Source organism: Typha angustifolia, chromosome 15, assembly GCF_048772165.1.
Source record: "Typha angustifolia cultivar Huaian chromosome 15, ASM4877216v1, whole genome shotgun sequence".
Taxonomy (NCBI): Eukaryota; Viridiplantae; Streptophyta; class Magnoliopsida; order Poales; family Typhaceae; genus Typha; species Typha angustifolia.
The window spans coordinates 9,210,952-9,237,126 of NC_133253.1; the positions used below are offsets into that span (position 1 = coordinate 9,210,952).

At 38.4% G+C, this 26,175-nt stretch overlaps 2 protein-coding genes across 2 annotated transcripts; both read right to left on the minus strand.

The window, feature by feature from the left end:
• Nucleotides 1-5,967: 5,967 nt before the first annotated feature.
• LOC140779528 (beta-glucuronosyltransferase GlcAT14A-like) lies at nt 5,968-9,258 on the minus strand. The gene is made up of 4 exons (XM_073124628.1): nt 7,995-9,258; nt 7,254-7,329; nt 7,029-7,144; nt 5,968-6,683 (listed from the first exon to the last, which is right to left on the minus strand). The coding sequence occupies exons 1-4, from the start codon at nt 8,491-8,493 to the stop codon at nt 6,199-6,201; spliced, it is 1,176 nt and encodes a 391-aa protein (XP_072980729.1). The 5' UTR covers nt 8,494-9,258; the 3' UTR covers nt 5,968-6,198.
• A 6,046-nt stretch (nt 9,259-15,304) lies between these two features.
• LOC140778293 (probable sarcosine oxidase) lies at nt 15,305-16,884 on the minus strand. The gene has a single exon (XM_073122935.1). The coding sequence runs from the start codon at nt 16,736-16,738 to the stop codon at nt 15,551-15,553; it is 1,188 nt and encodes a 395-aa protein (XP_072979036.1). The 5' UTR covers nt 16,739-16,884; the 3' UTR covers nt 15,305-15,550.
• Between the last annotated feature and the right edge of the window lie 9,291 nt (nt 16,885-26,175).

The following is a 26,175-nucleotide window of genomic DNA, read 5'->3' on the forward strand; positions in this document are numbered from 1 at the left end:
TGTTTGACAAAAGTATACAATTTTGATTCCTCATGCTTTCACCAGATCTGTCCATATTTGGCACCTATTTGACAGTATGTCAAGGTTAGCAACATTGTTCACCGAGTGTTCGACGAAAGACTCAAGTTAGAAAATTTCAAAATGCCCTTAAGGTGGCAGATAGATTGTCTCTCTTCTAATGACATTTTATGTTCCGATCAATCATAAGAGTCTTAGCTTCACTAGTGCGTCTATTTTTGCCTTGGCTTTCTTTAGTATAATTAAATCTTAGATTTTTTATTCTAGCGCCTCACATGATATGACCAGTGACTTCCATTTTCACTATTCTCACTCTTTCCTCCACTGCTTTTCTCATGTTCACACTATTGACGAGACTCATTACCCCATCTCTCATATTAGTTATATTACCTCCATCATGGATCCTATTAGTCGTCTTACTTTATTGGATGCCTGGCTTGTTCCAAGTCTTATAATGAGCCTTATTTATACTACTTAGCTTTTGGACTCTAAAAGTTATACTATGTCCTTCTCTTCGACTTTTTGTATTGTGCAGGACACTTTAATAGGCTAGACGAGTGGGACCAATAATCGAATTCATGGGCTCTACTACTTGGACTAGCTTCATCTTCCTCCACCTAGTCCTAGTGTTTACCTCGTCACTTCTCTATCTCCTTTAGACCTATGGCATCAATATTTAGGTCATATATTGAGTCAGCATCTCAAGACTTTATCCATGTTTGGATCCGTAGGCACTAGCTATTTTTCTTATTTGTCTCCTTGTACTGACTATAGGTTAGAAAAACATCGAGCCTTTTATTTTCCTATTAAGGAGAGTATCTTTGATTCCCCTTTTCTTTAGTCTCGATTTTCTCTATTATGTATAATTTATTAATGATTTCTCTTGTTTCTGATAGGCTCTGATACTAATTGATAAACTCTGATACCAATTTGATAGGTTCTTGTACTAAAGATAGGCTACGCAATGATTCTTTCAAAATCTGAATGTATTACAGAAATCAGTCCACGCAACTATGGGAAAATATTCGTTAGATATTATCCAATAGTTAGAAAATTACAAAACAAATTGGGTTAGGTCTGTAACTTCTTGATCTACAACTTTTGTATTTATGCCCTTTACAGATTCGAACTGTAACAGAGACAAAAATATGGAAGAACGTGGGTGATGGTAGTGGTGACGGGTGGAGTAGATGTTAGGGTTATGGATGGGTATGGAGGTGAAGGTGGATGGTGAATGTGATTAAGGAATATAGATGAAGGAAACGAAGTGGTCGAGATCCCAAAGAAGAGGGATGGCTCGACAGTCGAAGGAGATTAGAAGTTAAAAGAAACCTTGCCAACGGTAGAGGTGGAAGGGTAGTGAAGAAGGAGGACGGAGAGAGTCTAGAGAAAAGATAGAAGGTAAGAAATCAATAATCTAATAGCATAATGAAGTTGGCTGACATCCACATATTTATAGAGGCTAGCCAACAAGTCCTAAAATAATATGAAACCCTAATTCTAGAGGATTCCCATCGATCGCGTTTGAACGTGCCTGATCACGCTCGATCGCATTCGAATGCGCCTAATCATGTTTGAACGCGGGCGTTCGAACTCACCCGACTGCGTTCGAACCCATAATATACGTTCTCTGTATTTGCGAACCTGATGTATGCGTTCGCAAGGGCGTTCAAACGCGACCCCTCTTGAGTTCAAACGCGACCTACAAAAATTTTAATTTAATAAAAATAAACACTTAATGTAATAAGAAAAGATCCTAACTAAGTATATCAGTTTCACCTAGTTTATCGCATGCGCTAGCGCCCTGAGGTATGTCTAGTGTATGAGGTATGTTAGATCTATCGTGATTTTTCTTCTATGATTTGTATTTAGTTCGGTCGATCTATTAAGATCTTTTAATTTGACGGTGCTCAAGAGTACCTTTCTTTTGAGTTTCATTCTATTTATGCTTCTGTTGGCACCCTACCTTAATAGTCATGTCCCTATACCCCTTTTAAAAATGGTGTTGTTGAACGTAAGTATCTTCATCTTCTTGAGACTACTTGTGCTCTTCTCTTTAAGGCTTTTGTTCCTCATTCTTATTAGGCTAATGCCCTTCTTATTACTCTCTATCTAATTAATTGAACTCTATCTTCAATCTTTGATGGTGTAATCTTGTACGAATGTCTCTATGGTACTTCACTATCTTATGGTCATCTTCATGTCTTTGGGTGCACTTGCTTGTTCTTTTTCCTTTGGGTGAACGCAACAAGTTGTCCCTTGAACAGCTAAATACATTTTTCTAAGATATAGTCCTGAGCATAAAAGCTATTGTTGTCATAACACTTATGCTCGTTATCTTAGGATATTATGCCATATCTAGAGATACACTTCTTCACCTTCGATACTTTGGCATCCTCAAACTTACCATTTCTAGATCTCTCTATACTATCTTATCTTTTGTCCTCTCGAATGTCCCTATTTTAGCCTCACAATCTGCTCCTACTTGCCTGATACTCTTCTACCATCGACACTCCTTTGCTATCAAATCCATCTGCCCCTTTAGAACGCTCTCTCGTGGAGGTTCTTACTCTTCCATTGGAATACCCCCCTCCTATGACGATTCTACCATACTTCTACACTTGCAAGTCGTGTCCCCCTTCTATAGTTGAGCCTCACTCTATTGGTAGTATCTCTCCAACCGTCCCATTCTTTACTGTGACGGCTCTTGCACTCGCTCGTCGTTATCTAGAGTGTGAGCGTCACCCTTCTGACTAATATAATTTTTTAATGTCTTTCGCTACATACACTCCTCAGTTTCACACCTTCCTTGTAGCCATCTACTCTACCCCTCAACCTAGGTAAAATCATGAGACTATCTAGTTACTTGATGGTAGCAAGCTATGATAGATAAACTTCAAGTCCTTCGCCTGCTCGACATTGTGCTTGTAAGCTGCAAATAGATTTTCAAGGTCAAGTATCGACCTGTTGGATCTATTGCTAGGTTTAATAAAGCTCATCTGGTTGCTCGGGGCTTTACTTAGGATATGGGATAAATTACGAGGAGACATTTGCTCATGTTGTATGGATGCTCAGTCCATACTATTCTTGCTATTGCTTCGAGTCATTAGTGACATTTTCATCAGATGGATGTGAAGAATATGTTTCTTTATAGTTTTCTTAATGAGAAGTGTACATAGATCCTCCACTAATTTTTCCTTTTTCCTAAGTCACATCTGTGATATGTTGACTTATGATCCACCTTGAGTTTGAGAGGGGAGAGATATTACAGTTATTGTGTTATATTATTTATTTATTTAGATATATGATGACTTTATATAAATAGGGTCAAGTTCCTCTCTATCATTTCAAGTAATACATTTTTCACAAAATCTTCTTTTCTCTTCAAACCCAATCTAGGTTTAGGCCTTATATCTTTTCATTTTTCTATATAGACATTAGATAAGTGTAATTAGTATAATTTTAATTGTAAACATTTGCATATAAATATATCTATAAATTATATTTTTTATTAGATTAATACATAACTTTATTAATTATAATCAGGTTTATATATATATATACATTAAATAAGTGTAATTAGTATAATTTTAATTGTAAACATTTGCACATAAATACATCTATAAATTTTATTTTTTTATTATAATACATGCATAGCTTTATTAATTATAATCATATATATATATATTATTGAGGATATAGTTACATGCTAATTTACAACATAGTCCTTGTTATATATCTATATATTATTGAGGGTACATTTATATGTTTATTTCTGACATATTTTTTTTTATATTATTTCATACATGAATTCTCTTTGTTTGATATTACTAATTCATGGTAAAATTAATTCATCGAACCTTTAACTCATGATTCTTTTTTTTTTTTAACACTCAAATATGAGATATATGATAACAATTTGAGATATGGTCAAGAGACTTTTTAGAGCAAGACGAAGTGGGCTACAAGTGAGCTGATATTAGAGAATTATATATGAATTGAGTTATATTGTACTATGATTTATATAATAAGAGATTTGTACATATTGAATTATATTTGTTTCTGTGTACTAGTCATAAACTTAATAGTTTATTGTAGCATGTGTTGGTGCTATCTATAGTCGCTTAGTATTGTTACTGTGAATTTAGATGTTTATATGGTAACCAATTTATATAGATTATAGTATGATTTACATCTAGGATGATTTATTGTGAGTAGAAATTTATTTCTATGTGAACGATCCATCAGTCCTACCACATGTGTCGTGCATATCATGTGGGAGCCTAAGCAAGTATGTGGCCGATGGGTGGAAAGGTTATGAATAGTCTGTGAGTAGTTGTGGGTGTGTTTCGCTTATGTTAGAGCGTATCTGTTAACTCTTTCACATATGTGCAATGATTTGAATGTGTTAGTAAGACATTTTTTTGTGAAATAAGTTTGATTCAAAACTTAATATCTTGGTGCATATTAAATTGTTGCCGGTGAAGGGCATAAACGACGGTCTCAACTTTGAGCTAGCATGCTGCTATTTGCTTACATGTAATGTTTTTATAGCTTCCAAAATGGTCAAGAATACCGGTGGATAGAAGCAATTTTGTGCAATCTTTCTAGATTTTACCCTGAAAAAGGGGATATAAAACCTACTTTTCTTTACAACATATTCTATTTTTATAATTTCTCAGGTGCCTATTGGAGAAAGTAAGCTTTTGAAAGTCCAAAAAATGGAACAAACAAGACAGGAGTATCATTGAGAACTAGAAATCTATGTGATCAAATGGTTTCATACAGCTATTTTCAGTGTGTTTTTTTTGACAGAAATCAAGGTTTTAGAGAAGCAAGCAATACTGCAATCTGTGAAACTACTCTATGGTCAACAGGGGAGAGTTTGTTCTCCTCTGGTAGAGATTAAAGTCATTGGAAAAATGAAAAGGAAAATCAGATGATATGGAGAAAAAAAGCTAAGCTGCTTGGATATCTTGGAGAAGCATAAAAATTTGCCAGCAGAAAAGCAACAAGATAGAAGTGATGCAGCAGCTATTTGTGTGGATGGAATCTACAAAGAAGAGAAGTGAAATGGTTAAAAGAAAAGGTGATTTGAACACTGGTTTCTTCCATTCAGGGAAAAATTAAAATGAAATGATATATATTTTTTTTCGACAAACAAGCTGCAGTCTCTGTCTTTGCTTCATTGAAACTTTTAAAAGTAGTAATCTTCCACAAGATTAACCACAACAAAATAAATAATTTAATTTGTCCCGGCATATGGACCACAATAAAGCCCTATAACACTCATAAAGAGGAAATAAAGCTGAACAATCACTTACAACCACCAACTAACAAACTACTGAGTTATCTAAACCATCGAAAAATTACCACTGTTATCAACTTAACAAAAATTTTCGAACACTCACAATGAACTAGACAACATGAAACAAAGTAAAGCAGCAGTAATCCCAAAGCTCTGTCATTATTTCTCATCTAACTTCACAATTTTGGGTCGTTTTGTCGATGAGCCTTTTTCACCGTCTCCTCTCCTTGGATCTTTGCCCGGTAAAATAATAAGAGTCACCTTAAAAATGAAATGACATTGAAAAAGTTCTTTATGCATGTGTCTATTTTTTGTCTACAATTTTGGTCCTCTCCTTTTTCATTATTGGTAATGGGTATACTTTAGTTGTCTCAATTGAACAAGATTGATGATTAGGTACTACTTTTTTTGGCCTCCAAGCTCTTCCAACATTGCCAACTTGAATAAGCCATCATCTTAGATTCTATCTAGTGGAGCAATAGCTATTGCCATCCTTCCTTCGTTGCCTCTACTGAACCTCCAATGAAATAAAAAAGATAAAGCATTCAGGCATATAACATTTTCAGATAAAAAGAAATTCTGCATTTGACTTGAACATCAAAAAGGTCTGCACCATTCACATACTGCAAAAGAAAAAAAAATAAACATACTCTTTCTTCAGCTCAATATATAGATTTGTTTCCTATGAAAGGAAATGTCCATCAAATGACTCCTATTTATTCCAATGAGGCCTCAAGTACTGCTATCTATTCTTTCTATCTTTACAAAAGCTACTAAAAATTATGAAATCGTCATCAGAGTAATTTATGGTTAACTTTCTGACATACATATGATCTTTAACAGATAAATTTTCATGTAAATTTTGTACTATTTCAGATGCAGCCTCTTTTCTGGATGAGCTCTGATACAAAGAGGCTCAACTTCTTGCCGTCAGCCCCTGGCTCAACGGCATTGATGTCTCCCCCCTTAGAGATGTCATTCTGGCCCTGACACCACTTTCCATAACCAACTGCATCCTGCAATCGCCTCAATTTACTCTCATCAATCATCTGAAGCACTGGGTCATCTTCTGGGAACCGCCTTGCAAAGGCAGCTCCGCTGCTCGTCATAGCCTCAAAATGTGACTGGTTGAGAAAGAGCGGATCCAAACCGGGCGGATTATCCCAAATGAAGTACCGAAGATCGTTGTTGATTGTGGTGTTTTGAAATTCGGGCGAATTGCAGATGACTGTTTGGAAATAGGACTCCATGGAGTAGGCCACATTTGCAAAGTACATGAGTAGCTTCCTTGGGAGGTTGTCCCAGCCATGCACACAATATTCTGTAAAACGTCTACTAAGAATCATCCATGGAGAACCTGCTCCACATAAAGGAAGTAGAAGGTCATGACTCTCAATTGAAGCAAAAGTTTATTCTACACCCTGCATTATCGATATATTATGGTCCAAACTCTACCTTTGTATGATTATATTAGATTTATTATGGTTCAAACAAGTCTTTGCAGAACTGATGAAAGGATAAAAATACTTAAGCAAAACCTTTGGCATGAGTATATTTTATATAATATTTGCATCCTAAGAATAAGCAAATTCCAACAGAAGAAAGCATAACTCAGTACCTACTCATTTGTTTTCAACCAAAGAATGAGGATATGAAGCTACTGAAGCTACATGAAGTTAAAAAAGCTATCAGACATACACACCTGTGAATATCTTGAAAGCATCAGGTGTTTTTCTTGGCTCTGTAGCAAAGAAGATCCGGGTACTTGTATTCTTATAGAGACTTGGATCTATAATAACCTTATTGAACCGTTCACGCCTGCGCTGATAAAAAAATGATAAGAGTTAACTCAACTGATGTAAAGAGAAAAGAATTGAAGAATACAAAGTTTCTGAAAACTAGTATGACAGATCCTGGAGGTACTCACTCTTTCCATCCAAGATCACTGGTGTGATCAATGAAATTGAGGTCCCTCGGCACAGTTGCGAAAGCATAAAGAAGATCTGAAGTAGAATTGGACTTGATTCATCAGTTTGAAAAGAAAGCAGAAGTAAGTAGAAGGGAAATCATTTTCACATTTTCCTTTGTTGAAATTTGAAAAAATCATATGGTTTTCCATGGAAATTTTGTCATTTAAATATCCTAGAACAAAGTAGTGAACCTCTAAGATCTCCTCTTTTGTTTGTTCTTGGAATGAAAATAGAGAAAGATGGAAAGAATAAAATCAGATAGTAAATGCTTAAGATTGATAAATTTTGATCCTTCTTTGTTTGTTCTTAGAATGAAAATAGAGAAAGATGGAAAGAATAAAATCAACTAAGTAATGCTTAAGATTGATAAATTTTGATCCTTCTTTGTTTGTTCTTAGAATGAAAATAGAGAAAGATGGAAAGAATAAAATCAGCTAGTAAATGCTTAAGATCGATAAATTTTGATCCTTGGATTATCTTGCACAAAAGATTGTGAAAAATCAGTTTGTTCTCTCATATAAATACTAACAAGCAAGCATAAGTAACTTGGCTTTCTAAGAGAAAAATATATCAAACAGATTAGTGGAGCAGAATCACTGAATTTAAGGTAGAACTACATATTGCTACTAACTACACTGATTGAAGTTGCAGAGGATTGTCAGACAAAATGGCTAGAATTTCTAGAACAAAAGTCTTACCATCCTGAGTTACAATTGGGTAATCTGCGGCGCTTAATGCAATAAACCAATCCCAGTCTGCGCTGATCTTAAGCAGAACTGCAGCTGCATGAAGTGTGGCAGCAAGTACAGATGAACCAGTTCGATCAACTGCGTAAGCTTTGCCCATGAAATCGACATTTGCAAAGACTCTCAACACCTCATCTGATCGAATGGCACTTGCAAGTTTAGTCCTCTCATCAGCCGTGGAACCTGAGTCAAGATGCAGAAGGTAGCGATTTCTTGGGTGGAAAACTGCCTTCAGCAACCTAAGCATCTTCTGACTCTCCCCACCAGAACCTGAAATCCAATAAGCAAATACTGGAGGATTGCCATGATCCTTCTGTAGAGATCTAGTCATGACTTCAACTTCTAAATTTGATGTCCAAATTCCACCTCCCAGAAAAGAAAAATAAAGAATTGAAGCACCCGAGATCAACACCACCAGCGCAAGCCATGGAGAAAATCTTGATAGCCTCATGGATGATGACAATCATATGAATTCACTTGAAAATCTTAATAGCACGACTTGGAACACCACCCAAAGGTTTCAAAGAAGAATTTCAAGCAGTAACATGAACTGCCTTCTGAATACTACCAGAGCATGTAAATCAAATAGCAGCCTCTATCAAATTTGGAAAGTCTAAACAGCTCAAATTTAGGAGAAGGTGATGCAAATATCTAAATGGTACGAATAATCCCAACAAAATTTAGCTTCTAGTCTTTCAGATTGAGGTAACTGTAGAGAGAGAGAGAGACCGAAAAAAAGTTCGTGTGGTAAAATTTGGACCCACCTTGTGGAATTTTTTGTTCAACTTACAGGATCATAAATGGAGATAATAGCCACAAGTGCCGTATGGACATAGACTAAGTGAATGAAGAAAGCGATGTGGGTGAAAGATCAACATAAAAAAAAGAATGTGATACCCATATGATGTGTACAAAAACTAAAAAAATCGCAAGAAAGCTACAATCTTGGACGAGGAAAGCTAGAGTTTTGGTAATATACGCAAGTGGGTACCACTCGAATCCCAAAGAACTCATGCGAAAAGAGGAATTGGGCCGTCAAAACCTTCACAATACCATCAAATTCTTGAACAAAAGATTAGCAAGATGGCTCCTTTTGGACTATAAGTCATGTAGGAAAAATAGAGGCCTTCGAAGGGAAGTACGAGAAACTACCGGAGAAATGGGAAACGTTCAAAATTGGAATCTTGGTACGCGAGAAGAATGTGAAAACCACATCAGGGGTGGGGATTTCGAGGTTTCTTCCTAATAATAATGTTATCTTGTCGTCCACCGTCCACCATCCACAAATTAATATGGTTAAATGGAGGGGGCCCAACAAGAAAGTGAGAGAGAGAGAGAGAGAGAGAGAGAGAGAGAGAAAGAGAGAGAGAGAGAGAGAGATGGAAGGTGGTTGCTTAATTGGTGCAAGTGATCACATATATCCCGAGCAAATACACCAAGGAGTGCGGCTAATTGATGGAGATCAAAAGGCCTCTAAAAGTTTCATTTGTTTCTGGTTTGCTGTTTGCCATGATAGAAAGAAGATCGACGAGTGTTCTTGCCATAGGAAGAGGTGGGAGGTGAACTAATCCACTATGGCGTTAAATAGATAGCGATGACCTTTGAGAAAGTGACATATAATATTGCACTCTTTTGGCTGATAGAAGAGGTCACAACTTGCTTTATGTCCTATTATTTTGATGGAGAAAGCGAAGTAGGAAGTTGTGTGAAAATAATCCCTTCCCATGTGAGTCTAAATCCTACTTTGAGCGCATTGCTAGCTTTTCCATGTGAAAGATGCCCTCATTCATTGAGCTAGCAATTTGGTCGATCGTATTTGAAGCTTGACATCTCCCCTTGCATGAAGGAACTTTAATTTAGACTTTAAATTAAACAAAAAAGAAAGGAATTAAAAAATAATAATCTCCTCTCAGTATAGTTCTCACTGAGACGTTGTTAGACATTGCTAATTGGCAGTTCTGATTGTACTTTCAAGGAAGGATAGATGAATCATCATCCTTTGCATATAGAATACGCAAAACATTATTAAATGTTTAAAGTAGTCGGTAAGTTAATATATTATTAAAGCAAAGATTTTTAGTTGAATCTAACCATTTAGGTATTGCAGTTTAAGCATGGGGATAATTTACGTAATCGAAAGATCATAAAAATTTATTTTGATATTGTAATATGATTAGTATTAATAGATCGGATACTACAATGAGTTGCATATTATTTTGAAGAGTGCATTATGAATATAGACTATGATTTCGTATAACAATTAAAGTGTATGAGAGGTGTACCTTTAGATAAGAGAACTTGACTATTGCCCAGACTCTTCATGATGAAGTTAGATGGATTGTGAGCATATATTTATGTTAGTAAAAAATTAGGTTAGAAAAAGAAGTAGGAATTTCATATTTCATGGTATAGTCTATATTTAGTGTTCTACCCACCATTAGTGATACTACTGAGTGATTATTAAGAATGTTTAGTGGGGTATACATCTACTAGATATCGGAGACAATCTATTTAAATAATTTGTATTGTATTATCATAGGTATTTATGGCATTAGTTATTATATGGTTGTAGTTTGCATGAGAAGTGAAAGATTTGGACAAATCTAGGTGTCTTAGAATAAAAAAAATGATATAATTAACAAACGATAACACTTTCCATATTATAGAATCAGTATATTTGATTACTGTGCAATTATAATTCTTACAAGTCAGTATTATTATAAATTTTTTCCCTCTGATTTATTTCTGTAGGAGGATTATTTGACTAGCCTAGATTTAGGTAATTAATTCTTATATTGAGGTTATTCATGGTTGTGTAATGTTAGGAATTAATGAGTAAAAACTAGTAAATTCAATAATTGTGGATTTGTCAAAATATCATGAACTAGGAATGTAAATCTCAAAGTTTTTATGATCTAAATTTTGGGGTCAAAATTTTTATGATGAGAGAAGGAAAATATAACAACCTAGCCCTAAATAAATAAATGTTCATAGGGCACGATGTGGTTGCCCTTGTCCCGATGCATGCGTGCAACGTGGCCCCAACCGTCGACTCGGCTAATGATATGATCCTCAGTCGTGTCACCACACCAAGTACGTTGGGTTTGTTGGGTTGAACCTGCTTATCTAGATTACTTGTTTATTATTTTTGAAGAACTTTTAGCCTTGGGCTGTGTGGTTGAACACTCGGCTAACGATGTTTAGAAGGTGGAATAGAAGATTAGCCTTCGTTAAGGCTTTTGAATGCCCGACTAATGTCATTTGAACGCCAAAATCTGAGAGCAGTAAAATGTCAAGAGTTTGAACGCCCTGTCGTGGAGCCTCGGCGGCGACAAGGCCTGCGAAAGCCACCCCGATGTGGCTTTGCTCGAGCAATATCACTGCGAGAGTGGCCGTCTAGTTCGACCATGTAGTGGTTGCCGACAGTTGTAGTGGCCACTACAGTCTTGCAGTCAGCCAATGGGAGCTGACTTGGGCCACCGGTGGTCGCTGGAATGTCGGACTAGCAACCACTTGCTGTGGTTTTGCTGCAGCGAGGAGGGTCATCGACAGTGCTCTGCCAGTCTTCTACTACGGTTGTCATTGGCCTAACTCAAGTGTGGGGACTTGACGAGTAACTGGAAACTTCTAGCCTAAGACTATCAAAATATATACTAATAATTAATATTATTATCGAGCTTTTATCGAACCGAGCTCTCAAGCGAGCTAAATTGTATAGCTTACTTACTTGGAGCTCAATCTGAGCCTCACGAGTCAGCGATCTATTTTGATAGTCTTAGGCCAGAAGTTTCCAGTTACTCCAGATGTGTCAACAATTTACAACAACTTACTTTGTCCAGTTTCTTAATAAATATGAATTAAAAAAGAAAAAAAAGACAACCCTCTTTGTTATTATGGGATCTTTTTGTTTTTATCTAAATTGATTCCTTCTTTCCAGCATCTATAATTACCATAGCAGCTTACAAGATCTGATCGGAATCAAAGTTTGTCTTGTTCCTGGATCTTCTTTCTTTATGTTTGCAAAAATAAATGGACTTTCCAAGATCAAACAAGGATCGATATACTCTGTTCTTTTACTTGGCCTTACTAAAACCATGCCCAGCTCTGCAGTTGTGGTCAGACATTTAGGGTATGACACTTCCTATCAAGCTCCAAATCCCTCCTATGAACTCGAGTTCAATCCTTACCTATTTGGTCTTTCTTGTTTATCTTCTCTTTTGCAAATACTGTGATATGATTCGATTCATATTAGCTTCACACATGACATTGGGTTCATGAAAATAAGCTTATTTATTTAGTTGAGTTTGTAGAAGTAATAAAATTAATTTTTGCTAGGGTGCGTTCGAACGTAAGGACTATATTCAAATGGGGTGGTTCGAACGTCTACATCACGTTCGCATCGACAGAAAACGAAAATGACGCATTAAAACAGAAACGGGTGCATTCGAACGTGGCCATTCGAACACTTGTATCACATTCACATTGACAAAGAACGGAAATTTTGCGTTCAAATGCAATTGGGCGCGTTCAAACGCACCGCGGCAAAAGTGTGGGTTTTGTTAGAGATTGTTAGGGTTGTTTGGAGTTGTTAAGTTAATTAAGGAGTTCTTAGGATAAGCTTCTATATATATGTAAAAGAAACTCTAATTGAGGTCTTATCATGTTATTGGAATTAGATTTGGCCTTTATCTCCTTCTCTATTTATCTCTAGCCATTGGCGTCCTCTCTCACCTCCCTTTTTTCTCCGCTCAAGTCTTTGGTCGGCTTCTTCCAACTTCTAACCTCCCTCTTTTACAACAACTTTTTCACCTTCATACCAAGAACTAAACCTAGCATCTATCTAGCCATTGGTGGGCTATCAAGCTAGGATCTAATTGACTTTAGACCACTATTCGGTCGATATCTTGAGATCTAATCGTTCAAATCCTATGATCTTGAATTCGTTAGAAAGCTCTCTTCAAGGGCAACAACATATTCAAAATTTAGGAGGATCTATTAGTTAGATTATTCACAGATTTCTTTTGACATCTTTTGGGAAGATGTTGGCTACTTCGGTCAATAATATATGCAAATGATAACATACTACTTTGCCATTTAGGCTTGCTTATGGTAGCCCGACCTATTTGATCCGACTCAATCCGATCTAAATTTTAGCAGTTTACATCAAAGATTTTAACCTGAGGTTCGATCTACAACGGTGCCAGGCTTGCGTTTGATTATAACTTATATTAAAGTTTATATCTATAACATTAACAAAATTGAGCTAAGTACGACAAGCAGACGTCACGTCTCTTTATCTTGAAGTAGTCACAAGCATCTTTTTTCTTTGTTACCATCGTATCCGATAAATCTAGGATAAGATTCAGTGGATCCTGATACTTAAATTTGTTTCAAGCTATAATATTGCAACAACCATCAGGACCACCAGTACCCATCACTCTTTTATCAGTCTCACAGATCAGCTACTCTTTTTAGGAGCATTTCTCTATATATGGAGCTCTATTATATAGCATGCTCTAAATTTGGAGCCCCAAATGAAATCTGATTAACCCAAAATTGGGCTCTAAATATAAAGATTTCGAGCTCGATTAGAGATGCTCCAAGTAAGTATAAATCTATTTTCTCATAATTTTAAATTAAATTTTTTTACATAATTGCTGGGAAAATCTTTTCGACGCTATAATTGATAGTACATTATATTCTTCAAAATATAATGTTAAGAATGTTCTCTAAATATTTGATAAAAAATTAACTAAAAAAATAGGGTTTAATTATATTACATCCATAAACTATAGGGTAGTGTCTAAGAGCATAAACTACGAGGGGGTGTGACGGAGCGGGCGGCATTAAAGAAAGATGACATATTACTTTTTCTTTTCCTTGTCCGCATCGCATTATTTTGCATCCTTATTGGTTGATATTGGAGATTATATAAATACTTATTTTACTGATCATTGTTAATGGATGAGATATGAAAGTCTCCCATTGCATAGCATCAATCAGGAATTGAGAGGGCATCATCATCAAACTTCTCTCCTCTCAATTGCCTTCATGATGTCTCTCCTCCACTCTTCTTTTTTCCGATTGCATCTATCTAGTCTTATCATATTGCCTATAGCTATGAGCCATATTATAAGTTGCCTGTACTCCAAAAGAAAAGTGAATGAGCATTATCCCATTGCATATTCCAAATCTAATGATTGCTTGAGACCCCAAAGAGCCTATGAGGAACAAACTGGTTACAATCGATAAAGATGACATCCATGGCACTGATGACACTCCCTAACTCTTTGGCACCCTGCATTAAGGCACAAAGTATCCCATCTATCCATATTGGTATTATTAAGTACCTAATCCACCCGAATAGGCATAATGGTATGTCTCTCGAAGGGTTTTTAGTTTCCTTTGCCATTGTTGTTATGCTATCAGTTCCACCAAAGGTGAAATACCACTTGCACAATTCCAACAGCTTTGAATACCACTTGCACACTAAATAGGAGGAAGGGGGTTAAATTGCTAGTCTTGGTATGTGCAAAGTTAGCCACTATGATAAAGATTATGACTAAGGAGTAGACTGTGGATGCTCCCCAAATTGAAGTAAAAGTCATCTTTATGCTAACCATGACAATAGTAGAAGTGACATGAGGAATACTACATCAGTTGGGTCTAAGAGGTTAACATCCTTCCTTCTCAAGGTTGGTTTGGATTCTTAGTGAGTTTGGAGTAAGGTTCAAAAGTGTGGATAAGTATGAAGCCCTAGCTCTTGCAACTAGTGCACTTCCAATTATGCTCTCAAGTGATGAACCCAGTAAAGTCTTCTAGTTTCACTCTTAGGTTGGGGTTTATGAGAAAGAAGGATTTGGTTTTAGGTTTGGTTTAGGGTTGAGAAAGAAGAACAGTTGGGTTGAGATTTAAGTTTAGGGTGGAGTTAAGAAAGAAGAAATGAAGGAATGAAGATGAAAAAAAATGAAGAAATAGATAAGAACGATAATTTAAAGTAATTTTTTATTCTACACATATAATTGCCAGAAATCCTTTATATGCAATGCATGACCATTGAGTTAAAAAACTGATATAATGGCATAGAAATACTGCAATGCTCGATTAGTTTATAGTATGATTGTAGCGTTTTATTTAAATGGTAGAAGATAATTCTGAAAGGATCAAGCAATTTTAGTGGCAACTCCACTATTTTAAAATACATGGTGATAGTTGTAATACTTTAAAACTTTCAGTGGCAATTACTTTAGAACACTTTCAAATTTCCAAAACAGAGATATTTCCTTAAGCAACAAGTTCTTGCATTATTGATTCATAACTAAACTGCTCAGACTCCCCTGCTGCGTCAACTCGATGGCTGGGTTTGCAAGTCAGAAGGCTGTGAACATCCAAACTTAAGTTCAAGAAAATGAAAAATCCAAACTTATGACAAGAACCGGCCCAAGATTCAAACAAATCCAAATTTAAGCTTCTCACAGAATGACGTGAGATGAGATGAGACCGGACCCTCATACTCCTTTTGCATTCCCCTTCGGATCCTCCTCAAATCTAGCCATCCTGAACCACCTCAGATCCACCCCCTTCGCCTCCCCGTCGATCGCCAAGTCAGCGAGGATCCGCCCGACTGCCGGCCCCATCTTGAACCCGTGGCCGGAGAACCCGGCCCCGACCACCACATCCGTCCCGAACTCACCCCCGAGGAAGTCGATCACGAAGTCGCCGTCCGGCGTCATCGAGTACATGCACGCCTGCGTCATCACCGGCCGCTCGGCCTCGACCCTCCCGGGGAGGAACTCCTTGATCCACGAGCGGACAGCGTCGACCAGAACGCCTGAGCTCGACGTCCAATCCCGGAGGTCGGGGTCGCACGGGTAGCCACTGTCCATCGCGATCTTAATCAGCCCCGGAAACTCCGCCGACGGCGTCCCGTAGATGTGCGGCTCGCTGTAGCTAGAGAACGTCGGGAAGCCCTTCTCCAGGGTGAGATCCTTCTCGTAGCCGTCCTTGATCTTCCAATAGCAAACGCAGGTGTGCAGAGGTTGGATCGGGAGGACAAGACCGGTAACGGTATTAACTAGCTTCCTGGTCCAGCTCCCAACCGTCACCACGCACTTGGCTCCCCGGAACATGTGGCCGTTGGCCGTCGTGATCAATACCCCTCCGGCTTCGTCTTTCTTGATCTCCTTCACCTCCGTGTGGTCTTTAAGAACCGCTCCTCTCTTTAGGGCGAGCGTTTGAAACATGGCGACGGCCTTCGTCGGCTTGATCACGCCGCCGGCCTCTGAGATGCCGATCCATCCGTCGGGGAGCCGGAACGAGCCGGAGAAGAGATCGTCTACTTCGGTGCGATCAATGACGCGGGCGGCGGAGTTGGCGATGACGGCTTGGAGGCTGCAGTCGGCAGCGGGGCCAACAACGAGGTGCCGGGTTTTGGTGAGGACGCGGTAGCCGGCCTCCGACTCAGCTTTGGACCAGAGGCTGTAGGACTCGAGGACGAGCGGTGGGTAGTAGGACTTGGGGTAGGTGGCGCGGATGGTGCGGGACTCGCCGTGGGAGGAGCCGCGGTGGTGGAGGAAGTCGAACTGCTCGAGGAGGAGGGCGCGGCGTCCACGCTTTGCGGCCTCGTAGGCCGTGCAGCTGCCCATGATCCCGCCGCCGATGATGATCACGTCGAAGCGATCGCCCGGGAGTTCCATGTCTGTAGCTTCTCTAGCTTTTCTCTCTCTCTCTCTCTCTCTCCCTCCTACCTTCTAAGAGGTTATTGAGGGCATTCACTTGCACTTGCACTAGTACTATTTTCTTTTCTTGTTTTTAGAAAGGAAATTAATGGAGTCATATTATTATATGCCTAATTTTTTTAAGAGAAAATTCATAGATTGATTGTTAACGTAAGTATATAGTGTTCCGTAACAACTTGATACAAAGAAAGATAGGGCGACAACTCTAAACCGAAGACACTCCACAGAGCTAAAACCAGACTATTTTTCGGCTCCAATAAGAGATGGATCTATAAATTCAAGTGAAATCCATGAAGAGGAAAGAGGTGTAAGTTGTGAGAAACATTCCAGTGCTAGGCTAATGCGAATCGGGTCAGATCGGATCACAACATAAAATATTGGGTTCGATGTATCGAGTCTATTTATCTTTTAATTAATTCATGATGCAAGCCCTTGAGGCAAGTCTAGTTAAATATGAGCCATTAAAACATGTCTAAATAAGTCTTGAAAGTCTTTAAGGTAAGTCTAATTAAGTCAAGTAAGCCTTTAAGACAAGTCTAATTAAGTCATTTAAGCATTTGAAGGTAAATCCTAATTCGAGCCACGTAAGCCTTTAGGGCTAGTCATATTAGGACTCATTATACTCGATATGGGTTGAACTCTTTTATTTAATCATCCATTAAAGAATTGATCATTACGTTTCAGCCTTAGTCCATCTTAAGAGTAAGAGTACGGGTAGCACAGAAGTAGTCATAAGAGTAAACTAGGAGTATAAGTAAATTAATCTTCAATTATCACCTCCATTACCGCTTATCTTCTCTTTTCAAACCCTAGCCACTATTTTCCTCCACGAGCCACCCTACCTTATAACCTTCTCCTATCACCTTTGGCCGTCGGCCACCCTTTGACCTTTGTTTAATCATCCATTAAAGAACTAAGAATTATATTTTAGCCTTAGTCCATCTTAAGAGTAAGAGTAAGAGTAGCATAGGAGTAGTCATATGAGTAAACTAGGAATAGAAGTAAATTAATCTCCTACCATCACATCCATTACCGCCTATCTTTTCTTTTTGAATCCTAGCCACCATCTTCCTCCATGAGCCACCATATTTTATGACCATCCTCCATCACCTTTAGCCGTCCACCATCCCCCACCACCTTCGCAATCAGACCCCGCCACCACCTCCGTCACGTGATGGAGGATTATTGAGGCATACACCACCACCAATGAAGCCCTTGTTGCCCACACTAATAGATAGGCATCCCGAAGCAGTCGTTAATCACCATCGACGTCCCCCTGAGCCACCAATCGATGACTTCAAAGAATTGAAAGATTCTAAAGATCCGATGCCTTGATGGCCTGATCTTATTGTTGTGACCTCCTATCAAACCCTAGTTGCCGGCTAGCTCCTCCCTCCTCATCAGTCGATCCCCCTTCTTTTTTAGGACTGACCATCTTTTTCTTTTTTTTCCTTTCTAAATCATATATCTACTTCATGCCATCATCATCTCTATTATCCCTTCCACTCCTATCCTATAGATCTTACCATCTCTATTAATTCCACCAACAAATCATCCACACCATCACATCAAATAAACCATCACAGCCTGATCCACAATAGCTAACCGGGCTGAGCCAGTTAGGTGCGGCAGGCCACCGCAAAACACTCCCCCTCTCCCCCCCTACCGCCTCTCTTTCTCCTTCTAAATATCTCTTTATCTCTATCTCGTTCTCCTCCATCACCCCCTCAAATCTCTCTCGATTAACACCTCTGCCACCTAGTCCTTCCCTCTTCCAATCTCTCTCAGTTTTTCTCTCTCGCTTGGGTTTGCTAGAACTGAGCCGTCGATGAGATGTTAGCCGCTGGTTGGCCAGTAGTAGTGGAGCCCCTCCCTAATAGCCCAAATTTTCCTCCCATTCCTTTCCCTTCTCTTTCTTCTTCTCTTTTCTTTATCCTTGGTCTAATAGTGCTAGGCCGAGCCTAGCATTGTAGTTGGGTTTCAATATAATTTTCTTTTTATTTGTTTTCTTTTAACTATTCATTTTATTTTAGTTTGTTAATTTAAATTAAATTGTATGGATAGTTAATTATTTTAAGATTACGTAGTTACTAATATGATTATTAATTGGATGTAATTAGTATAATTATTAATTAATTAAAATTTTTAATATTTGCATACAAGTATATCTATAGCTTATATATTAATATTAGATTAATACATATAGTTCTATTAATAATTATCAAATTCATATACATTTATATTCATGTTCATAATATACATATGTATTCCTAGAATCTTAGTATTAAATATTAATTTGCATAAAATAAATACTAAGCTTACATATTTATTTTTTTACATGATTTGATGATGACTATTTTTTGTATAATTAATGATTAGTTAAATAAGAGTAGTAGTCACAAAATAATTAGATATTGTACATACTTGTATCTTACTATATGTATCTTTAGAATGTTATGTTTTTTAATAGAAAGAGATTAATTATTATATGCTTACTCTATAATTAGCAAACTAAGGTTCTTAATAAATAAATATAATATGTAGTAGTATCATAGAAACAATATTAGAATTAAATATATAATATAAATTTAGTTATTTAATAAAATAAAAAAGAGTAATTCTATACCTAATAAATTATCATATTTTATACAAATGAGTTTTAATTAGATAAAAGACTAACTTTGAACTATTGAAATATATACAGATCCACATTCGATTGATAGATATGATGAATACATGGTTACATTGTTGCAACCCAATCCCAAAGCAATAGGCGAATGGGTGAAGAAGAGTAGATAGGCTAGGTTAGGGCTTGTGGTAGGGAAGTGATCTATGTTTAATGGGTAGATAGGGGGTTAGAGTGGTTCAAACCAACAATGCATCCTTGGATGCCGGTATCGTAATTGGGGTTGAATCTTACTCTAGCCCTAATCGGAGGTCCCCTGGCCATACATGGTTCCTCTAACATCCTCTTTCAGCTTCTCGGTCTTCGTTATCATCCCTCTTAGTCCAGGGATCATCATCATCATCGTCCCCAAATTGCGCTCACTAACGAGGCCCACCTAGTCTCGGTCGGACGTGGTCTCTCTCTTGTTCTTGGCTAACTGGTGGGACCATCATGGGTCGTTGTTTATGCGGTGGCATGGTCTTCTAATGTAATGGTTCAGGTATGGAAGGTTGGGGTATCTCTTGTCCTCGAATTGCCCCATCTCGGATCACCTATAAGAACTCGACGTTTTGTTGCACGATCATTTGACTTAGGGTTCTGATGTTTTAGGTGAGGATGGGGGAGAAGTTTGTCCAAATCATCAATAGACCTTGATAGCATCTCCATGTTTGGCTTCATGATGCCGGTAGGAGGAGGCAACACTATGTGTGCGCAATTCTCTTGCCCTAGAGTACCAACGGGTAGAGGTGTATAGTTCCTCATCCCTACGCGTGTGGATGTCTCCCATTCTTCTTCTCTTCTTCATACTACCATTATCTAGTGGTTGGTATCATTGTGAAGTTGCACCAAGTACACGTGATCATCGGGCGGGCCATGCCAAGTTTGGGCCTGGCCTATCAGGGTCAACCGAGCTGGGCACTTTGTCGCCATATAATGTTGATGGGCCTACGATTAAGATTTTTAGTCTACGATGATAGACAATTAGTTAGTTATTCACTAGGTATAATGGACAAACGATACTATTGCTGGATGTCTTTTCTCCTTGATGGTTGTTGCCTGATGTGAGCTTGTGATGTTATGTGGAGGATCTGCGTGAGCCTGAGTAAAAGAATTTGATAATTTAGTGTGACGCATGACATGCTTTTTGTTATTGATACATGTTAGCTATAGTTGTGGATATGATGAATATATTATACGAATGTATTATTTTGATCGTATATATATCATATTGCATCATTCATTATATTACTTTTAGACTATAGAAGTGTATATTTGCTGTGCTTTATACTTACCACCTTTTTGGTAGATTACTTTTATATTGGTAGATGATTTCAAGTTCGTGGAGAAGGTGGTGAGGATTTTTTTTATATTTTAGCTATTAAATTATTTTGTGTAAAATGAGCTAGATGGATTGTTACCTCTACGCGGGCATTAGTATCAGGTGGGGGTGTATAGATATATATTTTGGAACTTATGTGACTTGTGGTATTTTTAGGTTTTTCTTGCTTGAGTTATTTTTAAAAATTTAGAATTTTTATCTTATATATTGTATAAAAATATTGACTAATAGATTACAAGAAAATCACACGGGTTTTATCCCCGTGAGGGAGATGTGTTTGTAGGCAAGTATTTTATAGAGAGATAAGGAAAAGGAATGACTTGACTAATATAGGGTTTTGGAAGAGGTTTGGGAACTAGGATTTTGGAAGAGCTTTGGGCAAGAGGAAACATTAATTGGTTCTAGAATTATTAGTTAAATCTAATATCCAACTTGTTCAAATTTATAATAACAAAAATATAATGTTTATTATTAAATTCTAGTTTACTAATTTAGAGCTCAATCTGAGCTCACAAGCCTCTTGAGTCAGCGAGCTATTTTGATAGTCTTAGGCCAGAAGCTTCCTTCTCCAGATGTCAACAAATTACAACATAAAGTATGCCTGGCCTTTGACTCTTACTTTGTCTAGTTTCTTAATAAATATGAATAATAAAAATAAAAGACAACCCTGTTTGTTTTTTATAGGATCTTTTTGTTTTTATCTAAATTGATTCCTTCTCTCAGCATCTATAATTACCGTAGCAGCCTACGAGATCCGATCGGAATCCAAGTTTGTCTCTCTCTTCCTGGATCTTCTTTCTTTATGTTTGCATAAACAAAAATTAATGGACTTTCCGAGATCAAGCAAAGGATCGATATACTCTGTGTTTTTAATTGGCCTTATTAAACCCATGCCCAGCTCTGGAGTTGTGATCACACGTTTAGAGCATCTCCGAGGGAGGGTTTAATTGGAGCCCAAAGACTCTAAATATAGAGCCAAGAGCTTAGTGCACTTTAATGCACCAGACTCTATATTTATTATTTAATTAATATAATATATATATATATATATTATATTTTAAATTATTTAATAAGTTCTCTTAATGTTATTATTTTTTAATAAAAAATATATGGTTAGAAAACTCTCATTGATATCTTTATAATAAGACTAATATTTAATAGTTTTAGAAATAATTTTAAATTATTATTTTTCTAATTAAAAACATTAAAATTATATTACACGAAATAAAAATAAAATATTTAAAATAACTTAAATAATTTAATATTAGACTCATTTTAAAAAGATCGATGAGAGCATTCTAATGGTATTACTTTTATTAAAAATTGATTAGCAAAACTAATTATATGTTCAATTTAATTAATTAAATTATTTAATAAATGATACAGATAGAATTTAAAATTTTGGGTTAATCTTTTGTAGGGCAAAATTGATATTTTTAAAAGTTAAATAGTATTGGAGAGGGCTCCAAATTTTTAGATGGGGCTCTAAATTTGGAGTTCTACTGTAGCTGGCTTCAAATTTGGAACCTCATTTGGCTCTAAATTTAGAGTTTTGGAGCCCAGTTAAAAAATAATCTTAGGATATAACACTTCCTATCAAGCTCCAAATCCCTCCTAAGAACTCGAATTAAATCCTTACCTATTTGACCTTTTTCTTTTCTCTTTTGCAAATACTGGTAGGGAATTTTCTTTTGACATCTTTTGGAGCAAATGTAGGAAATTAAAAGATGTTGGCTACTTCGGTCAACAATATTTGCCAATAATAATATACTACTCCGTGGTTTAGGCTTCCAACTCGACGCGATCTAATTTTTGGCGGTTTTGATCGAAGATTTTAATCCGAGGTTCGATCTACAGCTGTGCCAGGCTTGCGTTTGATTATAACTTATATTAAAATTTATATCTATAACACTAACAATATTAGCTTTATATACTCTTGTATAAATCTAGCATAAAATTTAGTGGATCCTGATACTTAAATTTGTTTCAAGCTATAATGTTGCAATCGCTCTATATTTGGAGCTCTATTATAACAGACACGAAATGATAAAGAAAAAAGAGGACCAAAAGAGAAGTAGTCTTTGCCCAATACAATATTCACTTGGGATTATCCGTCTAAACTGGAAAGACAGGAGAAAGGAAGGAATTCAAAAGAGTAAGAAATTCTTATGCAGTTTCATTTCCAGGTGGAATGATGGGAATCTCCATTATTGATTGAGGAGGAGGAGGAGGAGGATGAACTGGATATGTCATTCCTTTTACCACATTTAACGTACGGAAAGTGTATAATATAACACGTGAGCATTCCGTCTCGTTGGTGCGCGTGGATAAAGGCCTGTATCTCCTCCCTGGCCTTTGCCTTCCTTATCAACGGAACCCCGACACAGTGGCTACAACCTTTTAACGGGCTCCGACAAGGAGACCCCCTTTCCCCGTACCTGTTCATCTTGGTATCTCAGAACCTATCCAGCCTGATTAACGAGAGAGTGGATCGCGGTCAGCTGACAGGCTACTGGGAAGGAGAGGCCCAACTCACTCACCTGTTGTATGCCGACGACCTCCTCATTACGGTACAAGCGACTGAGTCGAATGCGCTAAGTATCCAAGAGTGCCTCGCAGACTACACCAAGCTAACCAACCAAAAGGTTAACCTAGAGAAGTCCCAGCTTCTCCCCCGATGGATTGATAAGGAGAGGGAGACGCTGCTCTGCAACTGCCTGGGAATCCAACCGGCGACCATGCCGTTTACCTACCTGGGTGTGCTCATCTCGGACCGCCAGGTAAGAGTCTGGGAACATCAGGCGTTGGTGGACCGCGTGGGCAGGAAACTTGCCGGGTGGAAACGTGGGGTTCTCTCCACTGCAGGAAAACTCACCCTGATAAACGCCACGATCATGGCTATCCCGACGTACTGGTTGGGATGCACGTGGCTGCCAGATACTATCCTACAGGCGATAGAAAAGAAAGCCCGGTCCTTCCTATGGGAGAGCGGGGCAGGCCGAGGTCTCCACCTCCAGAACTGGAACACGGTGACGAGCTCGAACGCCGAAGGGGGCTTGGCGATAAGAAAGTTGAAGGAGGCAAGGGTGGCGCTCCTCGGGAAACTAGTATTCAAAGTCTTGAATCGGCAGGAAAGCCCGTGGGTGAAGCTACTGAGAGCCAAGTACGGTGAACTTAACCCCTGGAGCCCTAGCGTTCCAGCTAGGGCTTCATGGGTGTGGCGAGCGTTGGTTAACACGGCGGTCACAATTCGAGGCGGGTGTCGCAAGCTGATAGGCAACGGAAGAACGACCAAGGCGGCTAGTGAACCTTGGCTATCTGCGGTACCATGGAACCAACAGCCACGGCAAATGCACCCGAGGTTGATGAACGAAGAAATGCTCGTCAGCGATCTCATCGCTGAGGCCAGGGGACAAGCGGACCGACTGGTGGGGGAAGCCGGAATAGACCTGGCTTTCCAGATTGGCACCACGGAGCTGACGGAGGAGACCGAGCCGGATAGGTGGATCTGGTGGCCGGAGCGAGCTGGAGAATTCAAGGCCAAATCCATCTACGCCTTCATCAACCCGAGGGGTCAAGATAGTTGGGCAGGATGGACTGATCTTTGGCGACTGCGGGTGGCCCCGAGAGTTCGCTTGTTTGCATGGAAGCTGCTATCGGGGAGGCTGACAACGCAAGCGCGCCTCTACGCGATGCGAGTTGGCCCGGACGAGAACTGCGCCATGTGTGGGATACATCGAGAAAGTATAGCACACCTTTTCTTCACGTGCAGTGTTGCGAAAGAAATCTGGCGCGCGTTGGCAACAAGCCAAGGATGGGGTGACGAGTGGCCATCCATGCTAATAGCAGACTGGATCACCACGTCCTGGAACGCTAGCGTCCACGTTGTGGTTGCTTTGGAAGCTGCGTAACGCTAGGGTTTCTGGCGGCGCTGAGATGTATGTTGACATGCTAGTATAGCGAGCTGTCCAACTTGCTATGGACTATGCAAAGCAAGGTCGGCCAAGGTCCACTCTGAAGAGGCCGCAGGTGGCAAGGTGGACACACCCAGCGGAGGGGTGGATCAAGGTCAATGTGGACGGTGCGTTCTCCGGGGTGGATCGTCTCAGGGGTGCAGGAGCTATAATAAGGGTTGCGGACGGTACCCTGGTCGCGGCAGCGTGGGAACCGTCCGCGGGTGAGTCGTCGCTACGAACCGAGGGGCACGCCCTCCGGTTGGGACTGGACTTGCGGTAGGCTACTTCAAGGTGGAAGTTGAATCTGACTCATTATGGTTAGTTCGGATCATGCAGAAAAGAGTCAGCTGCCCGTGGGAAATTAGGGATTTAGTTGCTGAGTGCATCGTATTACTCAGCTCTTTTGTAAGTTGTCGCCTGAGTCATGTAAGGCGAGAGGTGAATAAAGTGGCCGACTAGGCGGCCAAATGTGGTAAGCGGGGTCTGGGGGCTGTTCGGCTGGGGCCGATGGACCCTCTCCCCGTGGAATTATGTAACCTTGTTTTGGAGGAGGCCGTTATCCCCGCAGGAGGATAGGTCAGCCTAATATAGCCTGGTTTTCAAAAAAAAAAAAATGTAAACTTCTCTAGTTTTGCTGAAGTTTTTATTGAACACCATGTAAATAAGTGTATTTTTACTTTGAACCATATTGCATAATACGGGGAGCTACACGCAAATTTCTTTAATTTCGGTGAAATTTCCATTTAAGGCCCCATATTTATGTCAAATTTTTGTTCAAACAATTTTGCATAATTACAGGGTTTTAAATATAAATGTCTTTAGTTTTGGTGAAGTTTTCAATCATTACCCTGTATTTCTGTGAATTTCCGGTTAAAATAATATTGCAGAAAGAGGGTGCTATTTGTAAATGTTTTGGTAAAATTTGCATCTAACACCCTATATTTATGTGAATTTAGGATAAAATAATATCACCGAAATTCAGGGTTCTAAATGTAAACATGACTAATTTTTGGGTGATCTTTTTTAATTTAACACCGTATATTTATGTGAATTTTCGGATAAATAATATGTCTTTAGTTTTGGCGAAGATTTTATTTAAAAAAACCGTGTATTTATGTGATTTTTGGATAAATAAGATGGCAGAATTACAGGGTGCTAAATGTAAATATCTTTAGTTTCGGTGAAGTTTTCTTTTAACACCCTATATGTGAATTTTTGTTCAAATAACGTCGCAAAATTTCAGGTGCTATTCATCAATTTCTTTAGTTTTTGGTGAAATTTTCATTTAACACCCTATATTTATGTGAATTTTCGGTTCAAATAATACCCCAGAAATTCAGGTTCTATTCGTAAATATCTTTAGTTTTTGATAAAAATTGTATTGAACAGTACATTTATGTGAATTATTAATGAAAATAATATTACGGAAAAT